The sequence below is a fragment of the Phalangium opilio genome, unplaced genomic scaffold, assembly GCF_054372755.1.
Source record: "Phalangium opilio isolate 3A_F unplaced genomic scaffold, DU_Popi_V2 ptg000209l_1, whole genome shotgun sequence".
Lineage (NCBI taxonomy): Eukaryota > Metazoa > Arthropoda > Arachnida > Opiliones > Phalangiidae > Phalangium > Phalangium opilio.
Genome location: NW_028324217.1, coordinates 5,190,475 through 5,213,632, shown reverse-complemented (window position 1 = coordinate 5,213,632; position 23,158 = coordinate 5,190,475). Strand labels below are relative to the sequence as shown.

Here is a 23,158-nt window from a genome sequence, read left to right as displayed (position 1 = left end):
TCAGAAATTATAATCAATCCTTTCGTGGGTATTTTTCAGTCCTAAAAACCCTATTATCCGTGAGTATAAAGATAGATGTCTCTCTCGAGTGCAGATGAAGTTTAAAAACACTAATTATCCCTTCTCCAGAAATTAAAATTATGCATAATCTAAAATGTGCATCTGCTATACTAAGACCCACCTCAGTTAGTTCCAGTCTCGTGGAAGGGGTCGTGAACTATGATGTTTTAACTAAATAAATTCCAGTGTTAATATAAAATACACAGCACATATTTGCCCTCCGCATCATCTTAATTTTAAATAACACCGAAAACAAGCCAACTAAGCAAAAATATTATTCAAATTGCATAACTTTCCAGCTTCAATTATACTTCAAAATTAAGGACTTTTCACATTGCGCTCTATATACAAAAATAATATGAATGAAAGTCATGGGGCCCCAATGTTCTTAGGGTATTCTGAATGCAATTAGCTCTCGCTGGCCCCATTTAAATGGTGAATCATATTTAAGTAATAGTCTAAAAATTTGAATTAAATATCATGGACAAAAATGACTCGCTTCGAAAAAAAAGATTAAAAATTAAGTCATCGTACCTGATTTTTAATCTCGAATTAAATTAAACTTTCAAAGTTTAATTCAAACAATTCTTATTATATTTTTAGATATTTAGGGGTTAGATGGAATTTTTCGATGATGTTTTGCCAAGATACGACTGTTCCACACCTCGACAAAGTCCTGCCGAATGTGACATTAAAACAACCCTTTGCTCTATATACTTTTGAGAAAGGAAAACATGGTTTCAGATATCAAATCGAAATTGGGCATTTGTATCATAAATATTAAAAGCATAATTTCAACACATATTGCAATAAGCGGAAACACGATGCTTTCCTATTACTTTTTCTAAGAAAATAAGTAAGACCTTCACGTAATTTTTGGCCTATTGTCGATACTCGGTGTATAGATTCTCAAAAAAAAAATTAAGTTCAAAACCGCCAAAAATTTCATTATAATAGGCCTAAGTCCTTTGCTTTTTTTACAGGCTTTAATTTAAGTATTTGGTCATTTCGACTATTCCCTCAGTATTTGTTGACGGTCTGGTTGGCTATCATTTGGCGAAAATGCAACCTCTCAACTCAAAATTGAAGATGGTTAAATCGATGCCTATGAGAACAGATTGGTGTCTATGTCAAATAGACAGAAGACTTGTGCATGGTGCTATTGTGAGAAGCAATGAGAACAGATTGGTGTCTATGTGATATAGACAGAAGACTTGTGCATGGTGGTGTTTTGAGAATCCAATAAGTACAGTTTGTTGTCTATGTGGGATAGACTGTAACTAGTGGTAGGAAGAATTAGCGGATTGTTAGTCTGCGAAAGGAAAATGGCTAGTTTATGATTAACGCTAATGCAAGATATTTACCGTAATGAAATACAATTTTCCGAATTTCTGTGAACTGCATACGCGTTTTGCAAATTGCAAACACGTTTGCTACGTTTTGCCAACATCTTACGTGGTAACAGACACACAGACAGATTCGTCCAGTGTAAAACCTCTCTTTGACATACGTGATGTTTCCTACTAAAAAAATCGAGTAACTAATATTTCTTGATTTTAAGATTTACAATGTTGCAAGTCTCAAGAAATACTGAAGGAAATTATTTTATTTATTTAAAAATGTACTATTAACATTGAGAAACAAAATTTTGTATCGTGTCGAAATGATTTATTTTCTTTACCTTACAAAACAGTCACGCCTTGCTTGCCGAATGCCGATCTACGTAGTCCTTCCTATGACGGGCATAAAACATTGACGTTGAGAAAGTTTATGCCAGAATTTATTTAATTATATTATACATCAATATATTCATCTTTATACGTTGCTATTATAGGTGTTACATAGCCTTTTACTATCGCTACCATCGTTAAGATTCAATGAATAGGGATGGTTTTTGATTGTATATATCGTTTTTGTATTGTGTTTACTGAGTTGGAAAAATTTCACAATTAACAATTAAGTTTGATTAAAAAAGTTTTAATTAATCGAATATTTTTCATACACTAATTATATTCTCGTGAGATTAAAAGCTATATATTAATCCACCTCAACTTCCGCTCTTCGCTATATGGTAGGACTTTAGTAAGCTTCCCTCTAAGGATGATGATATTTTATTGTTTTCGGTTAATGTTTCTTTTATTTGTACCAAGTTAACATCGTTATTTAGAGGTATTGTTCAAAATGTCCACTTTTCTGCTATTACACTTCGAACCACTTTTACATGGCACATTTCTTCCTTTGAAGGAAAGGTTCATTAACTGTCTTAGGGTGGAGGCTATTGAAATTGTCTAAACAAGATGGACAGTCTGATGTTTCTTTCTGCACATATGTGCCAATTTGTTTTTATTAGGGGCCAGTACCTTCTGAACTAAATGTTTTAGACACTTCATTCCCTTGACGACCCATTGCCTCCCACATCTATGAAGATATACGAGGCAATGATCGACCCCCCACAATCTTACTAGCAGTCTCATTGGCTGAAGTTTCAGCCAACCAATGGGGGAAATTAAAAAATACATGTTTAAAAACACCTGCAATATTTCATCTATTTATATAAATATGTTTGTCTCGCTCGCGTTATTCTACTATTCATCCGATCGCCATGAACATTTGGTGAGTTGTTGCGCTTATGCCCGCGAAGGTTTTAGGAGTGGTTCTACTGAGTTGTTCAAAGTTGGGTCCGTAAGTCCCTAGATCGTGGTATTCCAGACCCCTTAGAGTTTAGCTGTAAACGTAAATGACGTTCTGAAGAAACAACATAATGTTTAGTATTATTCTAGAGGGCCGGTAAGCCATTCTAGATAATGAAAAAAAAAATCTCAGTTTTTCGCTTAATTTCCCATAGAAAAAGCATGGTGTTATTGGTGGTCCTGTACATCGAATAACTTAAAAACTACAGCGAAATTGCGTTTTGGAACACAATTTGATAGGGTCCCTTCGGTTAATATGAGAGACGGTTGATTGAATATGGCACAGAAGTCTGTTTAATTTTGTCTCGTATGTAAATTGTGGATATCATAAGGTCCTACGGCAAAACCCATACTTAAGAATTATATAGTTTTATTTTAAGAAATTAAAGTGAAAAATAATTAACTTCACCACATAGGAATAAAATTAAGATGTTGAAATAATAATAAATAGTCATTGATAAAGAGGTCTTAAGAAACGTAAAACCGATAATATATTCGCTAGTGAACGCGTGATTTATTTCGAAAATGCTCAGTTTCCTTATTTTTTAATATCAAATGGAAATTAGTAGAAATAATTAAAGATTGGGAAACCAATGAGGTTGGAATTTCTTATCAAGGAAAACCTTGTATCATGTTGAAACTTTTTGTTTTCAAATTTCTTACTAAAAGGTATGACGCGAATAAAATAAACGATGCTTGTAAAGTCGAAATAAAAGAAATTAAACACAGCCTTTCGTAGTGCCCAGTTATTTAAGAGGCTTTCTTAATTAAGTCTCGCATTCTCTCCAGAGATGGTTTTTCTCCCCTACTTATGAATTAAAATGAGTGTTTTGAAAGGAGAAAATTAAAAATTATTCTATTGAGAATGGAGGCTAGGTGGGAGTGGTAGGCCTTTAACATAGCACTGGGAAAGAAAATGAGCACAACGTTATAAGATTATCAAACGTAGGAGTGAACCATTTTGGCATATAACTAAGAGGGGAAGACACGAGGGTAAAACCCTGCCTGCATCTGGCATTTCGGTGAATGCGCTCTAGGCGTTTCGGGTCCAGAGACTTAGTAAAGACGGCAATGGGTCAGCTCTCCTTGTATGTCAAGATACTGAGTGTTGCCTACCCCGTTTTTATAAGAAAAGGCTTATTTAAAATTGGAACTTTGAAAGAGCGGGAATTTTAACGGCCGACGTAAACAGGTTTGGTTTGGAAAAGAGAGAGAGTTAACAAGATATGCCCCAAAGCATATTAACGCTTTTTACCTCTCCGTGTGACGTAGTCCAGGAGAGGTTCTGTAACGGCCGTGTCTGTCTGTCTGTCTGTCTGTCTGTGTGTGTGTGTGTCTGTCTGTCTGTCCGTTGTTACACCCACGTGACCGCGTTCGCAGTTTGCGTATCGGAGCAAACGTGTTCCCAATTTCCGGACCGCATTGACAGTTCACAGAAATTTGGAAAATTGTATTTCTCTCCGTTGGCTACTCTATACTTGAGTTCTCACACCACCATGTTTGGTCTTCGTCCATCCTATATGAACACCAGTCTGGTACTTTTCTGGCTTCCACCACCACCATCTTCTATTCTTTGTCAATCCCACATTGACACCAGTCCCACATTGACACCAGTCCGCACTTACACTGGCTTCTAACACCACCATCCACTGGTCTTCCGTCTATTCCTTATAGACACCAATCTGTATCATTGGCTTCTAACACCACCATCCACTGGTCTTCCGTCTATTCCACATAGACACCAATCTGTATCATTGGCTTCTACTCCATTATCATCGTTTGGTTTTAGGATATACGCGGCGATCAGCTAGGGTTACGAGAAACGTCTAACCTCCCTAAGGTGGGATCGGCCACCAAAGGTTTTCGCAATTGCGCTTGTTCCTTACAATTATAATGGAAACGAATCGTATATATACCCCAAAATTTGAAGAAAGCGGGCAAGAGGGGTACCCTTCACTTTAAACGTCAATATTAGAAAAGTTTGAGAAGATAATAGGTATAACTTTATTTTAAACGATTTAACTATTATTAATGTTAATAATTGAAGATTAAAATAATTAAAAATAATTATATTTATTTAAATATTAAAGATAATCTTGTTTCTCAACTCAAAATTAATACGGAAAGATTTAAAAAAGCAGTCTATGTTTTTGTCTGTGTATGTCCGTCCATTGTTACACTAGTGCGTCGCGTTAGCAGTTAAGCCTTGTGTTGATGTGTTAAGAAATCATACAGAACCTTAATATTCCCTTTTTCCATAATATAAAGTGAATATGTGGAAGTATTTTTCGTAATTATGATGCATTTAGTACTTTTGTAGCTTTAAAGCTCTGTTTCATTTTGATATTCCAAAGATTTATTTTAATATTGTTATTTGAAATGGCTGTTTATATATTGCGTAAGCTATACTACATCTGTATATAGAATAATCCTTGGTTTAGTAATTTCATGAAGAAAACTAAGACCTAGACTCAGGCGCGTATAACAAGTATTATCCGCAATAGGCTTAGTGAAACAAAGAGTAATTAATTGAGGCCTGTGGTGAAGTAAACTTTTGGCTTTGATTTTCGTGTCTGAAATGAACAGACATCAACGGTTCAGAGTGAGCCGAAAGTTAAATACACTCTTAAATAATAATAATAATAAGGTTAGTGAAAGGGCTAATGGTAAACGGCTAGTAACTACAGACTTATTACTCTCTTTATGGTGCGCATTGACTATTAGTGCGTCTAGCTACAATTTAGCTTTGGTGTTATTTAACGTTAACATTCATGTTGGCAAACTAAGAATATTGTTGAGGTGAGGCGAGACGATAGTGTTTACACTGCAAACCAGTTGTGAATGTAGCTTTCAGAATATAGCGTAAACAGCTGAAGCGTAGACTTCATTTCCTGTTCTTTTCCCCATTGACTGATTTCCATGTGTCCAAGATTTATCCTTATTGGATGTAAAATGTCGTCTGCTTTACTGTACATTCGCTATGTTTGGAATACTGCTTCAATATTTCGTAAATTTTTACTTCAAAAAAGTGAAATAATTCCATATCTAGGTAAATACGTTTGTAGTAGTAGACCTCTTGACACGGAGAGGTAATATTTTGGTTTTCCCAACTTGTTGCAGTGTGATATTGTCTTTAACAAAATCCGAATTAGGGATTCCCGCTACCAATAAGCAAAGGCATGGAAAAGTATAGGAAAAATATCTATAGCTAAACAACAATCCCTAGTGGCGCAGACGTTGAGTATCCGCATCCCACACCGGCGTCGTCACTCACTCGTAAGTTCGAGTCCCGATACCTCCGAAAGACCGTATTTTCTCGTCGAAAATATGATCGAATTTAGTATAGATGTCGCTAGTGCGGTGGAAAATCAAATTCCGGCGAGCTCTGCCGCGTAATTTAAATTTACGAAAATGTACGCGAACGCGAAACAGCCAGCCTGCCTGCCTGCCTGCCAGCAAGCCTGCTTCCAGGGGTCGCCGTATAAAGCTTTTTTGCTATAGGCAAAAAGCTTAAAAATTGACTATAGCTTGGGATAGTGAAATCATAGAGAAACGAACCCTGTGACGGTGTAACCTGATTACCGCCTCTGCACGCTCTTATGACACAAAAAGACTACAGCGCAGGCGCCAAAAAGCGATATGGAAAGCGAAGTCCCGGGCGTTTCCCTTTTAATAACATCGAAATGGCCGGGAGTGTGGCGCACTCCTGTAAGCCAAGCTTCTGGGCGGCAAAGTTTGAGGGAATACGACACATGTCGGCGATCCTACCCTATAGGTGCCGACTGTCCCGTGTCCGCCGGAGGTGACTTACCCCAATGCCACCTTCCGTCACCTCCCAAGTAAACCTCATTTCCTTCCCTGCTTACACACATACGACCTAGCGGCCCCCGTCAGTGCTGGGCCGCGTAGGGTCTCCCGTTCACTTCTTCCTGGTGCTCAAGGCCTAACGGCTAAGCACTAGTGATAGTAGGTGGAAAAAAAAAAAAAAAAACATCGAAATGGTCTATTACTGACAAGCTTTTATATTTGGAGTGTCGTTTCGTTTTGAGGTTTAACGGAGGAAAGGTAATGGTTGAACCCCCTTTAACTTTAAAATATTAGCCACACCGTATATCTACGGTGAGGTTATTAGTTTAACCTTGGCCTGCCTCGATGTTCCTTTCGTCATTCTAAAGGGAGATGATGCGAGTTTAATTATTGTGAGTTGTGAATCGGCGTACCGTTTATTTAAGCATTTAATTTCTCCTGCACGCGTTGTTTGCCGACTGGCACAAAATAATCACGTTGAGAAATATTTATGTAATAATTTCTTTAATTATATCAGTATATTCATCTTCGTACATGTGTCGACATCGTTGCTATTATGGTGTTGCATGACCTTTCACTCAATTATTAAACACAAGCCATCGCTTTCATAGTTAAGATTCAATGAATAAGGATGGTTTTTGATTGGATATATCGTTTTTGTATTGAGTTAACTATTTTGGAAAAATTTCACAAGTGACAATTACGTTTGATGAAAACTTGAAAGAAACCCTCTTGATAGTTTAAATTTGAATATCTTGATTTCAGCCAATTCATTTTAACTCCTTTTTTATTATACTTCAAAATATTAAAAATTATAGTTGGAACCAAGAGGGCGATTTTATCACCTGTATGTTTGCTAGTCTGCGGGAATTACATGAATGATATATACATACGCACAATACTTACATCCTTTAGAGCTAGGATCGAAATCAAGAAGCGCATTCTTAAGTGCTTTCCTGATTGTACCTGTAACACTATTGCTAGTTCTTAAGATAAATCTTTCTTCCAGGACTTAATAAAATTACGTTTAATTTTTTTTTCGCATTTCTTTATTGTAATACAGCTTACGCCTGAATATATGTAACAAATTTACGCAGTGTTATAAACATAATTGATTATAATACGTCCTCTAAAACTATACAAAAGTTATATACCATCTATATTGCATAAACACGCAATTTTTCAATAGAAGAAAGTGACGCAATTCCACCCTTCGATTGCCGGTAGTGGTGGCACTTTCATTTCCATGTTACATCAGTTCCCAAGATAATTTGGTGATTAATTTAAACATTTCAAAAACACATTTTCGGCCACTAAAGAGGATAAATCACCTCTTGTAGATTACATCAAAAGATATATGATCTAACGGGAAATTATTTTCCGTTAGTGTTCTGGTTTGAATATTAGGGAAGAGATTTTAATCAGATTATAAAAATTATTTGAAACTGATAAAAGCATTATTTATTTTGTGAAGTTTTTACGTTGAGAAAAAACACATTAAATAGAAGTGTTAAGAATATAAGTGTTCAGTCGCTTTCCAGTTTCCATGCCCCATACTTATTTGCCATAACAACCACTACCTATGTCGACGATATTTTTAATGCTCAGATTGCGAATTTCTTGCATAGAAAGGTTTAAACCGCAATTTCTTTCAATGGCTTGTTTGACTTCCACGCCCATTAAAGAATCCAGTCCAAGCTCACCGAGCGTCATGGTGCTACTAATTGAACTCATGTCTTTTAAACCTAAAGTGATTAAATTTAAAAAATATAGTTCAGGGCCATGCTTAATAAACTAATACGTAGATAATTAATTAATTTTTGAGACATTACCCAGTATATGGCCAACTATTTTCACTAGATCTTTCTTCTCGGAATAAGATCCTGTCTCGGAAACTTGCTCGGCCGGAACAAAACTGGAAAGCACGGCTGCATATTTTCGTGAGGCGGTAGAAATTTGTAGAAAGTAATCAAGGGTAGAGAGGCAATTTGTAATTCTCTGTGGTGTGAATCCTCCAATAACGGTTTCCTTGCTTCCCATTGTTTCGTGTACGATACCAACATCTCCTATGACTCCCCACTGAATGGCCAATCCTGGAAATCCAGCCATTCGCCTCTTTTCGCATATTCTTTCCATGACAGAGTTGGCGAATCCGTAGTTTGTTTGCCCGGCGTTACCTCTACCGCAAGCGATCGACGAAAAAGTAACAAACCATTCCAAGTTAGGACATTGTGCGCGAGTCACTTTGTCAAGGTTGATAGTGGCCTTAACCTTGGGATCAGTAACTTTGGTAAAATTCTCAACCGTCTGGTTTTCGAAGAGAGCGTCCTTCAAAACCAGCGCCAAGTTAAATACTCCACCAATGGGTCCCCGTCTTGATGATTCTCGGATAAGCTCCTCGGTTTCGGATATTGAAACCACGTCTCTGGTCGAAACATCAAGTACCGTTCCTTTTTTAAGCCATCTCTTAACACAGAGCTTTTGGTATCCGGTTTTAATTCCAGTTCTTGACGTTACAACCAAACGTTTACATCCTCGCGCGATAAGCCAGTTGCCCAATTCCAAACCGAAACCCCCGAGGCCTCCGACAATGATGTATGTCATATCAGGATGACAAAAAGACCTCGGGATAGCGGGTATTTGCACGAGCTTGGTGCTATTAAATTTTGCCTTTTCCTCGTCACGAATCTTCAAGACAACTTTACCAATGTGTTTTCCGCTTGCCATGAAACGGAAAGCATCTTCCACTTGATCCCATCGGAAAACCGTTGCGTCCAACGGTTGAACTGTGCCATTTTCGATTCCCTCTTGCACCAACTGATGCAGCTCTTTCTTAAGTGACGACGTAACGGGATCTTGAACAAAAAGAGCGTCCAGTAGGACTCCGTGAAAGGTAATACCCTTGAGAAAAGCCGACATTCCTAGAGGGTTGTTCTGCGACAAATCAAACTTTCCAATTTCCAAGAAACGACCATATTGAGCGAGACATCGAACACTAGCCTGCAGTTTTTCTTCTGCCAGAGAATTGAGAACCAAATCCACGCCTGCGTTTTAAATATAAAAGTATAAGCATATCGAAAATTTTCAACTAACGAGTGAAAACGTTGATGTAAAAGAATCTGAAGCTAAGACGCTATTTGGATTTTTTCAACAGCAATGACAGTTTCAATTACTCAGAAACATAGTCGATCATGCTCGAATACTAATGATATTTAGAAATATTTGGTTACATCCCTATGCGCTCTCACAATTTATTAAACCATGGCTAAAATACAATGGTCTTCAGTTTCTTTCTCTCTGTGAGATAAATATTACCTCTGGAATTGGTTTCCTTTAAAATATCGTATTCAAACATGATGTCACGAGAACTACTGAAGTTTCTATCATTAAGTTCAGGAAATCTTTTCTTTAAGTATTCTCTTTTCTCAATCGAACCAACCGTGGTGAAGACTTGACAACCCATGCTCAAAGCGATAGAAATTGCCGCTTGCCCTACTCCACCACTTCCCGAATGAATTAGAATACTCTCTCCAGGCTTCATTTTTCCTCTCATAATTAAGGCATAGTAAGTGGTGGCGTACACAACTGGAATGGTACTGGCTTGCTCCAAAGTCCAATCGTCTGGTACTGACCAAACAAAACTTTTATCGATAATAACACTGGTAGCCAGACCCTTGGTTCCAACAATTCCCATAATACGCCGACCGTTCGGAGTAGTTTTACGACCAGCGTACTCCAGACCCAGAACGCACTCCTCGGAAGCAAAATCACCTAAAAGAATAAAATTCAATCTACTTGTAAACCAAATTTTTACATAAGCAAGAAATATAGCAAACCGGAAAAAGAATCGGCTGTGATTTTCCCAGTTGCTAACATGACGTCTTTGAAATTGAGAGAGCTGTAGTACACTTGGCATAAAGGTCCTTCGTCCCGCACCTTTCTTTGAATATAGAATTTGTTCGAAGATTGAAACCATTTAAAACTTGACAAATCACCACGAGTAAGGATGTTCAAGTAGGCGTGTTCTGTTGGCTCCGTCTTGATTAGTTCGGGGAGAGGAAGCCCGAAATGACGGAAAGTACCCCATTGTCCTTCGTTATTTATATTCATAACTAAGTCTTTCTTCATTAGATCGGCATAAAATGGACTTGCTAGATCGAACTCTGGTAGAGATTTCTTCTTGCAATTATTGTCAAAGACGCAGCTATGTAACGAATCCGTGTTAATAATCCCTACTGCCCTTCATGACTTAAACTAGAAAAAATAAGAGTCCTTACCGGATCTTCTTACAACCAACTTCCTTCAGCAAACAATTGACTAATCCGACGATGCCAACGATTGGTTTGTCAGACACAATCCATAGATTTTCACCATCTGCTTCGCTCACGAGGTTCCCAATAGTTTCCTTTAAATTCTCAATCCAACCAGAGTAATCGTTCAGGTTCACCTTCACCACTCTTTGTTTAGCTAAGTCAGTTGGTAAGTTGTCTAGCTTTCTCAAAATATAAAGGGTGGCTGTAAGATTGTCCGTCTTCTTGCCAACAATAACACATCCAATTTCTTCGCAAATCTCTTCGATATCAATACAGCGATGTGAAAGTTCTTTACTAAAAAGTTTTTCACCAGGTGTTAAATGCGTTCGTTCAATCAGAATCATAAAACCTCGGTTTTTTACGGCGTTACGCATTGACTGTAAACAGGTCTTTCTACTCTGTCCCTTGTATATTTTAAATACATCTTTAGCGACAATTAGGTCATATCGTTCCGATGGTCCATCTTGAGAAATCAAGTTCCAATTCAAGGTCTGAACAGTCTCACCAAGAAAAGACGTATCAAGAGCAAAATCTTCCCCAATTTGTCCAAGAGTATACTCGGTTTTAATATTAGCGTGATATGTACTGATAAGGTTCAGTATATTTGAAGCTACAGTGTGATCCAAGGCTGCTTCTAGTATTTGAAAATGTTCCACATTGGGCGTGTTTTCGATGACCAAATCCAAGGAAGCTCTCAGCGCTTTTTCACACAAGAGAGTGTTTGACAGAATGTCACGTGAAAGTGAATGTCTTTGGTCGGCGTCTCCTGTTAGCTCCTCCAAAGAAGATTTCTTTTCTTGTGAAGCTGATGCTTTAAGAACTTTTTTTAGAGCTTCAAGCAGATGGTAATTCTCATTTTCTTCATTCATAAAACATTTGACAACATCATCTGAGGCTATATTTTGACCATTCAAGATTTTGTTAATTTCCAAGTGGTTCCAGGCATTGGCTTCAAGGATTTTCATGGTGACAGAGTTACATACTTCGATGTACTCTTTTAGTTTGTTTGTATCAGCTCGTGATAGCACATTAGCGTCAGTGTTAGGAACAAAGGTATATTCTTCCAAGATCGGAGATTTCACACCAGCATAACGACGTGGAGCCGAGGTACACGTTAAACCTTCCATTTCTATGGCTCCGGCAGTGCAAGCGTTGATGTAAGGATCATAATATGCAGTGATACTGCTTACAGTTTGTGGGGATATCATTTTCCCAGGGTTAACCATGACCCTCCTTAAATTGGTCGGCAAGTTGAGTAATCGACTATTTGCACTTAAAATTGAGAACTGGAGCATGGTGTCCATGAAAGTAACCAAATTGCCATTCCATAGTAGTTTCGCGTTCAATCCGGTAGATTCCACTTCAAGAACCCCTTGAAATGTTGGACCATACTCGTATCCTCGCAAGCGAAGTTCCTTGTAAAAATCCTTGCTATTTAAATTGAAGCTATTGGCGCTATCACGCCTGAGTGGGCTTCTCTTTACTTGATCTTCCATTTTCAATTTCAAATCATCTGGTACATAAACGCGACCTGTGACAGCCTTTGAGCCACTTTCGATGATTTCGAATTTTCCAGAAGATTGCATCAAATTTACTGTAAAACGGACGATTCCTTCTTTGGGTATCATTGTTGCGCGATGCAAATTAACATTTTCAAACACGACAGGCAGGCGTTCAAAAGTCGTCGACATCGTCTTGGCAAGAGCCTTCCAAGCAAGCATAAGGTATCCAGTCGCGGGATACAGTACCCTTCCGTCAATGTTATGGCCAGTTATATAATAATCAGCTGAACTTGGACTAGAACAGTCAACTTCAACAACACTTTCGGAATCATTTTTTACACCCGCAAAATCATATGGTGATACCATTTTCCAAGAATGCGAATGATCCCAGTGAATTATGCTCGATATACTGGGGGTTCCATTTGGTACTGGATAGCGCAATGGAGGGTACAGATTTTTAACTTTAGGATTTAGACCCAAGTTGTACAAGCTGAAAAAGGAATGGGTGTATGAATATTAATTTCAAATGAAAATTCATAATGACCATTGAACAACTGAAGGGAGGGGTGGGGGCCCAAGTGCTGCGCTCATCTACAATACAATATTTCTCAAAATTGCATTTTCTTAAGAGGTTATTTAAATATCAAGCCGTATTGAAAAAAACGGGTTTGATCCCGAAAGTAATTTCTGGTAAAGTCACAAAGTAAAAATGTTTACTAATGCATAGTTCAGGGCTAGGTTGAGTAAGGTTGGGCTAGATTTTTCAAGATATTTATTAGATTAGATTAGATTTATTAGATTTTTTTATTAGTGGCAGAAAACTAACGGAGATCTTCAATTATGGCTACAAACCGAAATGCATCTAAGAAGACAAAGCTTTGAACTTACTTTCCAATAGATGACAAAAAATTATCAATGTTATTTGGATGATTTCTTTTCAGCATTGACACGTAGGTACAATCTTTCCCCATACGCCTCTTGATGATGGCTTGTAGTAGGCCATGTGGAGCTATTTCTATGACGATGGCATTTTTAGGGACATGATTCAAAGCCTCGTGAAATAACACTGGAGCAATCATGTTATTGACAAAGTAACCCGTCGACGACATTCTTGCTAAGGGTTTGTTCCAGTCGGCTTCTTGAATAGAAGAGCTTATCCATCGTGGCGTTCTAAGCTTAGGATATGTAAAAACTTTATTCAACGCTTCCCGTAAACTCTGAGATATAGACTTCATGTAAGGAGAATGAAAAGGCATGTGACAACTGTTGACTTCCTTGACGAAAATATTTTCTGAGAGTAAAGATTCTATGAATTTTTTTATCTTGCCCACAGGACCAGATACGGTAACCGAATCTTCGGCATTGTGGCAAGCAGGAACGATGCCTTCTGGACATCGTTTTTTCACTTCCTCCCAAGACAGACCCACTGCTGCCATAGCTCCTCGTTCTACATTACAGTCCAAACAACATTGTCCCCTCCAATAAGCTGTCGTCAATGTTTGTTTCGCAGTTAATCCACCATCAGCGTAAGCGCACGCCAACTCACCAGCCGAATGTCCGACTATGCCATCCGGTTCGATGCCGAGATTAAATAAAATATCAATAAGTGCTATCTGAACCGCGGCTATTGAGACGAAGCAAGCGGTGACGGGGAGTAAATCAAGCTCGGTTCCATTTGTAACCAACTCCACAAGATCAATACCGTAGGGCTTTACCACTTGGGCGGATTGCCTTATGGAATTGGCAAAGGCATCGAGCTGCATCATATCTTTCGCCATACCAGGCCATTGAGAACCAACTCCTGAGAACAAGAACCATATTGGTTTGTTTCTGGTTGGTGCAAGCTCTACCAATTGAATTGGTTCATCTTCGTTATCTTTAATCAAGGCGTAACCTCTATAGGGCATGCGTACTACTGGCGCTTTGCAAACCTCTTCAACCATCGACAATGCTTCATCAGTAAACTTGTTTCCAACCATTTTAGAAAAGGCAAAATCAACTGCTTCAGCCGTTCGTCCACAATACAAAGTCAATCTTGGAATTTTTCTGTGATTAACTAGAGAATCAGGAATCTTTCTCTTCCCTCGCAAGATAAGGTGAGCGTTTGCACCACCAAATCCGAAGCAATTAAATGCCACTATTGAACCGGAGTCCAAAGGATGAGGAGTAGTAACAACTTTTAGACGACCATCTTGTATTCCCTTCAAGCTCTTGTTAGGGTTTTCATAGTTCAGGTTTGGAGGAATATATCCAGATTCCATTGCGATAATTATCTTTGCTAGCGAAACCAAACCTATTAAGATTGAAAAATATCAAACCGTACCCTGCAATGTGCGAGATAGGACGAATCTCATTTACCAGACGCTGCTTCAGGATGACCCAGATTTGACTTGACAGCACCTATGAGCAAAGGTTCTTTCCTGTCCTTACAGAATACTTCAGTAACGCCCTTCAGCTCAATGGGATCGCCCGCTAATGTGCCAGTTCCGTGACATTCCATAAAGGGAACGTCTTTTGGATTAATTTTAGCCTCACCGTAGATCGATTGTAATAATTTTTTTTGTACTTCAGACGAAGGGTAAGTTATACCTAATAAATACAATAAACGATTTTAGTATGGTTTCGTAAAGGTAAAAACTAGAGGGGTATACCATCTTCTTTAGCTCCGTCAGCGTTGATCTTCGAATGCAATACTGTGGCGTATATTCTACGAGCGTCACTAGACCGTTGAAGTAGTAAAGCGGACACCGTTTCTGAACGGACGTATCCGTCTCCACGATCGTCGAATACTTTGCACTTGCCATCCATGGAAAGCATACCAAGATTCTTAAATTCAAGCGAGGTCATAGGGTTCAAGTTGACGTTAACTCCAGCGACAATGGCCGCCTCGCATTGGTTGCTTCGCATGTGCAACATGGCTTGATGGAGAGCTGTTATGCTGGATGAACATGCGGTATCCAGTGACATACTTGGGCCTTTGAAGTCAAAGTAAAAAGAAACTTTATTGGGCAGCATATAATTCGAACAACCGGTTAACGCAAGTCCATCGGCATCCTGATGTTTCTCTGTTAAAACTGCTTGAAGCTCGGAAGTACTTTGACCAACAAAAACTGCAACGTTTTTTCCCCTCATTGATTTGGTACTATATCCTGAAAAAGTTTGAAAAGTTATATGTCCACAGAATTACACATAGAAACTTCATCTATAATGTATGCGGAGTGCCTCTCATGGAAAATTTCATAAGCACATATCCACAGGTATATTGCACATATTTGTAGATATAAAGTTCACTTTAAAGCAAAGGGTGGCTCTGCTGGTGCCCCTTAAAAGTGACTTTTCTGCTACACAGTGACTAAGCTTGTTAAATTCAAGTTAAGCCAAAGACAGGAACCAAGTCAATTAGGTCTGATTGGTTCCTGTCTTTGGTAAGATAAAATTCTTGTCCAGAAGTGAGTAACTCAAATATAGAATTATATTAACATAATTTAACCTACCAGCGTCGGCTATAGTCTCGTAAACGACTTCCAATAGAATGCGGAGTTGAGGATCCATTTTTTCAGCTTCTTTATATGGTATCCCGAAATAATCGGAGTCAAACTTATCAATTCCGTTGATTTTTCCGTGTCTTCTAGGAAGCCCAAGAAAACCTTCAAGAAAAGAAATGTCGATATTTAAGAGCTATCGAACTGAAAAATTATGAACAACCTTTTCGAAGTTTTTACACGAGCTTGAGGTTATAAGCAATGACTATTCGAAACTTACCAGGTTCCCATCTTCTGGCATCCTCGGTAATGAGATCAACGCCGTCAAATAAGTTCTTTTTCAATTCATCTATGTTGTCCGATTCTGGGAATCGTCCTGCGATACCAGAAATGACTATGTCTTCATTCATGTCCCAAATTGGCATTTCGTGATTTTCTCGTTTTTTGTCAGATTCAGACGGTACGGGAATGTCAGGGTTTGAGCAGTTGGCTGACATTGTTTATTAATATTTTCTAAATATTAGATTTTAAAAGAAAATAGAGACCAACAATGGATTGCATTTGATGGGACGGTACTTCAGAATACGTTGAGAGACTCTGGCTCTGAAAAGTATGTTGAGTATCATGGAAAACAACTGAATAACGTCGTTTGTTTTTATACCCTTTCCTTTTATTAATTTTTCGCAACTCTTTCAAAATGTGAAGATTTAAAAGTTTTTCTTCAATTTCTTGGTTTATGTAAAATTCATGGAAAACAGGTGCATAACGTCAATTGTTTTTAAACCATTTCCTTTTATTAATTATTCGCAACTCTTTCAAAATGTGAAGGGTTAAATTTTTTCCTAGAATTTCTTGGTTTAATTAAATATTTATAGATTTGTATGAAACTCTGTCGTTCAGAGTCTGGTATACGTAATTGTTTTTCAAATAATTATTTCAAAATACGTATGGTTAAGGAAAGCATAATATTAAATGGTAATTTTTTGGTTTTAATAAATTTTAAATAGATCATGGTTTTGAAATAGTAGTGTTACTTATTTCTGGAGTAGTGATAGGACAACTTCACATGACTGTCTTTCGTCTGCTACGGCATCAAGCGTGGAATGACTCGGCGGATGGATATAACAAAATGTCAAAGCCAATTTCCAATGCACTAATAACGCTACGAAATTCACGCATGCCCAGTAAGCTCTCTTTGATGGAAAATGAGAATGTATATAATACTTCTCTTCGTGAGAAATGTACCACAAAGCGGAGCAATTGTAAGATGATTCTTCCCAACATCATTTTACAATTGGAGCAATTAAGGTTGCTAAACCCAACCCAATCACATACGCTATAAATAGTTCCCTCATCGTTACTCTATTAGCGTTTAACTATTTGCCAAGGCGCATGTCCTTGTGAATTTTTGGTCCCACGTCAAGACAATCAAGGTTTGTGGCTTGATATCTGAGAATTTAGTACCAAACAGTTATAGAATTCACCACACGGTGCGATGCCCATCGGAAATATGATGAGCAGGAGATCAAACAAAAATGGTGAGCCTGGAAAGAATCATGTTATATAACTAAGATATTGAGATGATACAGAGTGTCATCCTTCTTCCATTATCCCCTTCCGATATTTAATGTCGAGTATTCGTGCTTTGAAATAAAAAGAGTGTTATCATTCTTTTAGTAGAATGTTTCCTTATTTGACTGTCGAGTGTCGAAACTTTCATCGTAGGGTGGTAAAACCGTTAAATCGTGATAAGAGTTACAATACGTGGTATGATCTTGATTTAATTAGTTTAAAAACCATCTCTTACCCTCCACAATCCATTTCGCTTGAGGAAAGAAAACATATGACTTGCAATCCCCCACACACAACCCCATCCATCTTGTGACTGAGAGGGGAATTTGTATTTATTCTTTTTGCGCATGTAACTTTTTTCTTAAATTTGTGTTATACGTATTCTATGAGCCGCTTAAGGCAAGGTACTATATATGTTCTTACAAAGTGTGGAACTACAACAAACGATTTTACATATGATTCTATAATTTTATTAAATCATAAATACGTATCCAAACATTTACAATTGCATGCATTGTGCAATAATGCGTATTTAACCTAAACCAGTTTAGTTTTTTATATAGTTTAATTTCACAATTAGAAGGGAACTCAATTTTTTTCGCCTTTTGCAGAGATTTCTTCAGTTGTTTGCGCTGAAAAGACGACAAAATCCTTATCATCCTCACGTAGGCGAGATAGTTGCAGAAGATGTTCAATTGCTGATACGCAACTGGCAATTGTCTACGGTGGGGTACCGCCTAAAACTGCATCATTGCCTTTCGCTCCTAGTCCAGTAACAGAGCCCCACTGAATAGCCAATGCAGGGAGTCCATCGTTTCGACGTTGTTCACAGATTCTTTCCATGGCCGATTTTTTAAAACCGTAGCTAAGCTGACCAAGATTGCCAAGACCAGATACAACCACGAACCATTCCAAATCTGGACAAAGTTTTCGTGTGGTGAAGTCCAAATTCTCAGTTGTCTCAACTTTTGTCTTAGTATAATCATCTTTTCGAAAGAGTGGCATGACAAAAACTCCACCGATGGTTGCATACTTCATAGATTCCATCATTAACGACTCGGCTTCGGCTTTAGTTGAAATATCTTTAGTAGAAACACTGACTGTGACTCCAAGAGTTCTCCATCTTTTCAGACAGAGGTTATGATATCCGGTACATGGTAATTTTTTCGATGTAATAACTAAATTTCGACCACCTCTTTCGATAAGCCAATTGCCCAATTCTAAACCAAATACATCAAGACCTTCAACTACAACGTTGCATTTCTACATTGCATAAACACTCAATTTTTCCATAGATTAAAGTGACACAATTCCTCCCTTTGCTTGCGGGTAGTGCCACCATAGTTTTCATCGGTTTCCAAGATAATTTCGCGTTTAATTGAAACTCCTCAGTAAAACATTTTTTGCCACTAAAGCGTGTAATTAGAAATGCATAAAGAGCAAAAATCACTTCTAGTAGATTACCTCAAGAGAAAAATTATCTTACGGGAAATTTCTTCCCGTTATTGTTCCTGGTTTGAATATTAGGGAAGCCCTCACATGAGCCGATCCCTATGAGCGGATTCCAAAACAGCGGTCCTCATAACAGTAGTTCCCTAAATAGCGGTTTCCCGAAATGGCAGTTTACCCGTTACAGCAGTTACCGATATAGCGGTTCTCTAAAGAGCAGAAAAACCGGGATGGCAAAAACGATAGTCGTTTATTATGGCGTAGGCTGGGTTATATGAACTCAAATAGAGCTAGGTCAGATATGGTTAATAATAGGTTAGGTTGGGTTAATTATTTGAACCCCAATAGTAATAGGTCAGGATTTGTTACGTTAGGTCTGGTCAGCGTAAAGTAAATTTTTGGAACCCCATTATTAGGCCAGGTTAGGTTTGGTTAATTATTTAAACCCCAAGAGTATTAGGCCAGTTTAGATTACGTGAGGTCACGTTAGGTTAGGTTACGTGAGGTGACGTTAGGTCAGGTTAGCGTAAACTTAATTATTTGAGCCCCTATACTATTAGATCACGTTAAGTTAGGTTAATGTGGTTAGGGCAGGTTTGATTAGTTTAGGTTAGGTTAGGTTTAAATTCGATTCCGTATTTTTGATTCATAAAGGATGGTTCTTATTGGTGAGACTTTAGATCAATGCACTTATGGTATTACAACAACGACTTGAGTCTTATCCTAATCTACACAAGATTTTACGCTAAACTTAATGCTATATCTTTGTTTATTTTTGCTTAATTTTCTTCCATTCTTTTGCAATCCTATGGGCTACATAATTATACGCGATTCCTACAAGATATACTTTAACCGTTATTTCATTGTTGTCAAATCTCGTTTTAACGAGACAATCCTTAAGATACTTGGAGTTAGAAGATAAACACTGCTATTTCCCAAAATAGCAACCGCTATTTTTAAAACAGCAGCTTTGAACAACGCCGCTGTTTTTTTGGAATCGCGGCTGCAATTTCAAGAACTGCTCTTCTGGGAACTGCTGATACGAAAACACCCGAACATTATGGAAGAGATTTAAACCAGAGTATAAAAATTATTTGAAACTGTTTAGAGCATAGTTTATTCTGTGGAATACACGCGTTGAGAAAAAACATTAAATAGAATATAATAAGAATATAATAAGAATATAATTAGAATATAATTAGAATATAATAAGAATATAATTAGAATATAATTAGAATATAATTAGAATATAATAAGAATATATAAGAATATAATAAGAATATATAAGAATATAATAAGAATATATAAGAATATAATAAGAATATAATAAGAATATACAAGAATATATAAGAATATAATAAGAATATAATAAGAATATACAAGAATATATAAGAATATAATAAGAATATAATAAGAATATACAAGATTATAAGTGTTCAGTCGCTTTCCAGTTTCCGTGTTCCATACCTATTTTCCATAACAACCACTACCTATGTCGATGATATTTGTAATGCTAAGATTGCGAATTTCTTGTATAGAAAGGTTTAAACCGCAATTTAATTCAATGGCTTGTTTGACTTCCACGCCCATTAAAGAATCCAGTCCAAGCTCACCGAGCGTCATAGCGCTACTAATTGAACTCATGTCTTTTAAACCTAAAGTGATTAAATTAAAAAAATATAGTTCAGGACCATGCATATATATAATTTATTTATGCATATATATATGTATAATTTATTAATACGTAGATAATTAATTCATTTTTGAGACATTACCCAGAATACGGCCAACTATTTTCACTAGATCTTTCTTCTCGGTATTAGATCCTGTCTCGGAAACATGCTCGGCCGGAACAAAACTGGAGAGCACGGCAGCATATTTTCTTGAGGCGGTAGAAATTTGTAGAAAGTAATCAAGGGTAGAGATGCAATTTGTAATTCTCTGTGGGGTGAATCCTCCAATAACGGTTTCCTTGCTTCCCATGGTTTCGTGCACGATGCCAACATCTCCTATGACTCCCCACTGAATGGCCAATCCTGGAAATCCAGCCATTCGCCTCTTTTCGCAAATTCTTTCCATAACAGAGTTGGCGAATCCGTAGTTTGTTTGCCCGGCGTTACCTCTACCGCAAGCGATCGACGAAAAAGTGACAAACCATTCCAAGTTAGGACATTGTGCGCGAGTCACTTTGTCAAGGTTGATAGTGGCCTTAACCTTGGGATCAGTAACTTTGGTAAAATTCTCAACCGTCTGGTTTTCGAAGAGAGCGTCCTTCAAAACCAGCGCCAAGTTAAATACTCCACCAATGGGTCCCCGTCTTGATGATTCTCGGATAAGCTCCTCGGTTTCGGATATTGAAACCACGTCTCTGGTCGAAACATCAAGTACCGTTCCTTTTTTAAGCCATCTCTTAACACAGAGCTTTTGGTATCCGGTTTTAATTCCAGTTCTTGACGTTACAACCAAACGTTTACATCCTCGCGCGATAAGCCAGTTGCCCAATTCCAAACCGAAACCCCCGAGGCCTCCGACAATGATGTATGTCATATCAGGATGACAAAAAGACCTCGGGATAGCGGGTATTTGCACGAGCTTGGTGCTATTAAATTTTGCCTTTTCCTCGTCACGAATCTTCAAGACAACTTTACCAATGTGTTTTCCGCTTGCCATGAAACGGAAAGCATCTTCCACTTGATCCCATCGGAAAACCGTTGCGTCCAACGGTTGAACTGTGCCATTTTCGATTCCCTCTTGCACCAACTGATGCAGCTCTTTCTTAAGTGACGACGTAACGGGATCTTGAACAAAAAGAGCGTCCAGTAGGACTCCGTGAAAGGTAATACCCTTGAGAAAAGCCGACATTCCTAGAGGGTTGTTCTGCGACAAATCAAACTTTCCAATTTCCAAGAAACGACCATATTGAGCGAGACATCGAACACTAGCCTGCAGTTTTTCTTCTGCCAGAGAATTGAGAACCAAATCCACGCCTGCGTTTTAAATATAAAAGTATAAGCATATCGAAAATTTTCAACTAACGAGTGAAAACGTTGATGTAAAAGAATCTGAAGCTAAGACGCTATTTGGATTTTTTCAACAGCAATGACAGTTTCAATTACTCAGAAACATAGTCGATCATGCTCGAATACTAATGATATTTAGAAATATTTGGTTACATCCCTATGCGCTCTCACAATTTATTAAACCATGGCTAAAATACAATGGTCTTCAGTTTCTTTCTCTCTGTGAGATAAATATTACCTCTGGAATTGGTTTCCTTTAAAATATCGTATTCAAACATGATGTCACGAGAACTACTGAAGTTTCTATCATTAAGTTCAGGAAATCTTTTCTTTAAGGCTCTCGTTCGTGCCCCTTGGTACTGCCTAGCATTACACCAAAAAAAAGGGTCTAGGAACTATCGCCATCTATGGAAAGCCTAATTTCGCATTGTTTTTCCGATAGATGTCGCGACCACGAAAAGATAAATTTTGATAACCACACATAGATATAAGAAATTATGTTAAAATGCATAGATATCTACAATACATAATGGCACAGCGTTTAAATGGCATATTGCGCCTTTGAACAGCTTTTTATCTATATTTTTTTAATATAAATGTAAAACTTCTCCAAAACTGTTTAAATATACATGTTATTTTAAACGTAAATGGCAAATCGCGCCTTTGAAGAGCTTTTTATCTATATTTTTATAATATAAATGTAAAACTTCTCTAAAACTGTTTAAATCAGGTGGTTTAAATCTCGGGTACCCGTCTTCGGGTCCGGGTCGGGTACCCGACCCGATACCCGAAACACATTTTTAAGGATACGAAAGGGTACCAGAGTCCCAATTTTAAGCCTTTGCCAATACCTGCCAGTCTGATGGGTCCAGTTCATGACGTTACCGCGCGTGTTTCAATACTTCTGCCTTTCTTAATTAAATAATTTAATTAGTATTATCAGAAGGGGATAATAGAAGAAGGATGCTACTCTGTATCATTTAATACATTAGTTATGTAACGTCATTCTTCCCAGGCTCACCCTTTTTGTTTGCTCTCCCGCTCATCAAACTATAGATGGGCATCGCACCGTAAGGTGAAATCTATAACTGTTTGGTACTAAATCCTCAGCAATCAACTCCCTAACCTCGTCTTGAGGTGAGACAAAAATCCACAAGTGCGTCTTGCCCAATAGTTTAACGCAAATAGAGTAATGATGAGGGAACTATTTATCGCGTATGTGATTCGGTTTAGTAACCTTGCTTCAAATGTTCCGATGTTGGG

At 37.8% G+C, this 23,158-nt stretch overlaps 3 protein-coding genes across 5 annotated transcripts; all 3 read right to left on the bottom strand.

Moving 5' to 3' along the window:
- Window positions 1–7,044: 7,044 nt before the first annotated feature.
- On the bottom strand, window positions 7,045–16,496 carry LOC149618607 (fatty acid synthase-like). The gene is made up of 10 exons (XM_089854246.1): window positions 16,135–16,496; window positions 15,867–16,019; window positions 15,024–15,521; window positions 14,731–14,961; window positions 13,261–14,665; window positions 10,835–12,862; window positions 10,394–10,761; window positions 9,873–10,328; window positions 8,390–9,601; window positions 7,045–8,302 (listed from the first exon to the last, which is right to left on the bottom strand). Exons 1-10 carry the CDS (start codon window positions 16,349–16,351, stop codon window positions 8,115–8,117), a joined length of 6,756 nt encoding a protein of 2,251 aa, XP_089710372.1. The 5' UTR covers window positions 16,352–16,496; the 3' UTR covers window positions 7,045–8,114.
- A 1,377-nt stretch (window positions 16,497–17,873) lies between these two features.
- Window positions 17,874–22,225, bottom strand: LOC149618605 (fatty acid synthase-like). Of its 3 annotated transcripts, none has more exons than XR_016375211.1 (5): window positions 22,134–22,225; window positions 20,651–21,862; window positions 20,343–20,530; window positions 18,891–19,996; window positions 17,874–18,835 (listed from the first exon to the last, which is right to left on the bottom strand). XR_016375211.1 is itself a non-coding variant. In XM_089854249.1 (4 exons), exons 1-3 carry the CDS (start codon window positions 22,171–22,173, stop codon window positions 20,343–20,345), a joined length of 1,440 nt encoding a protein of 479 aa, XP_089710375.1. In that variant the 5' UTR covers window positions 22,174–22,225; the 3' UTR covers window positions 17,874–19,996. The 3 variants fall into 3 exon arrangements, 1 of the variants encoding a protein (XP_089710375.1); XR_016375210.1 differs by having other exon boundaries at window positions 18,913–19,996; XM_089854249.1 differs by having other exon boundaries at window positions 17,874–19,996.
- On the bottom strand, window positions 18,147–18,768 carry LOC149618606 (fatty acid synthase-like). Its single transcript, XM_089854510.1, has 2 exons — window positions 18,754–18,768; window positions 18,147–18,689 (listed from the first exon to the last, which is right to left on the bottom strand). The coding sequence occupies exons 1-2, from the start codon at window positions 18,766–18,768 to the stop codon at window positions 18,147–18,149; spliced, it is 558 nt and encodes a 185-aa protein (XP_089710636.1).
- Window positions 22,226–23,158: the final 933 nt, after the last annotated feature.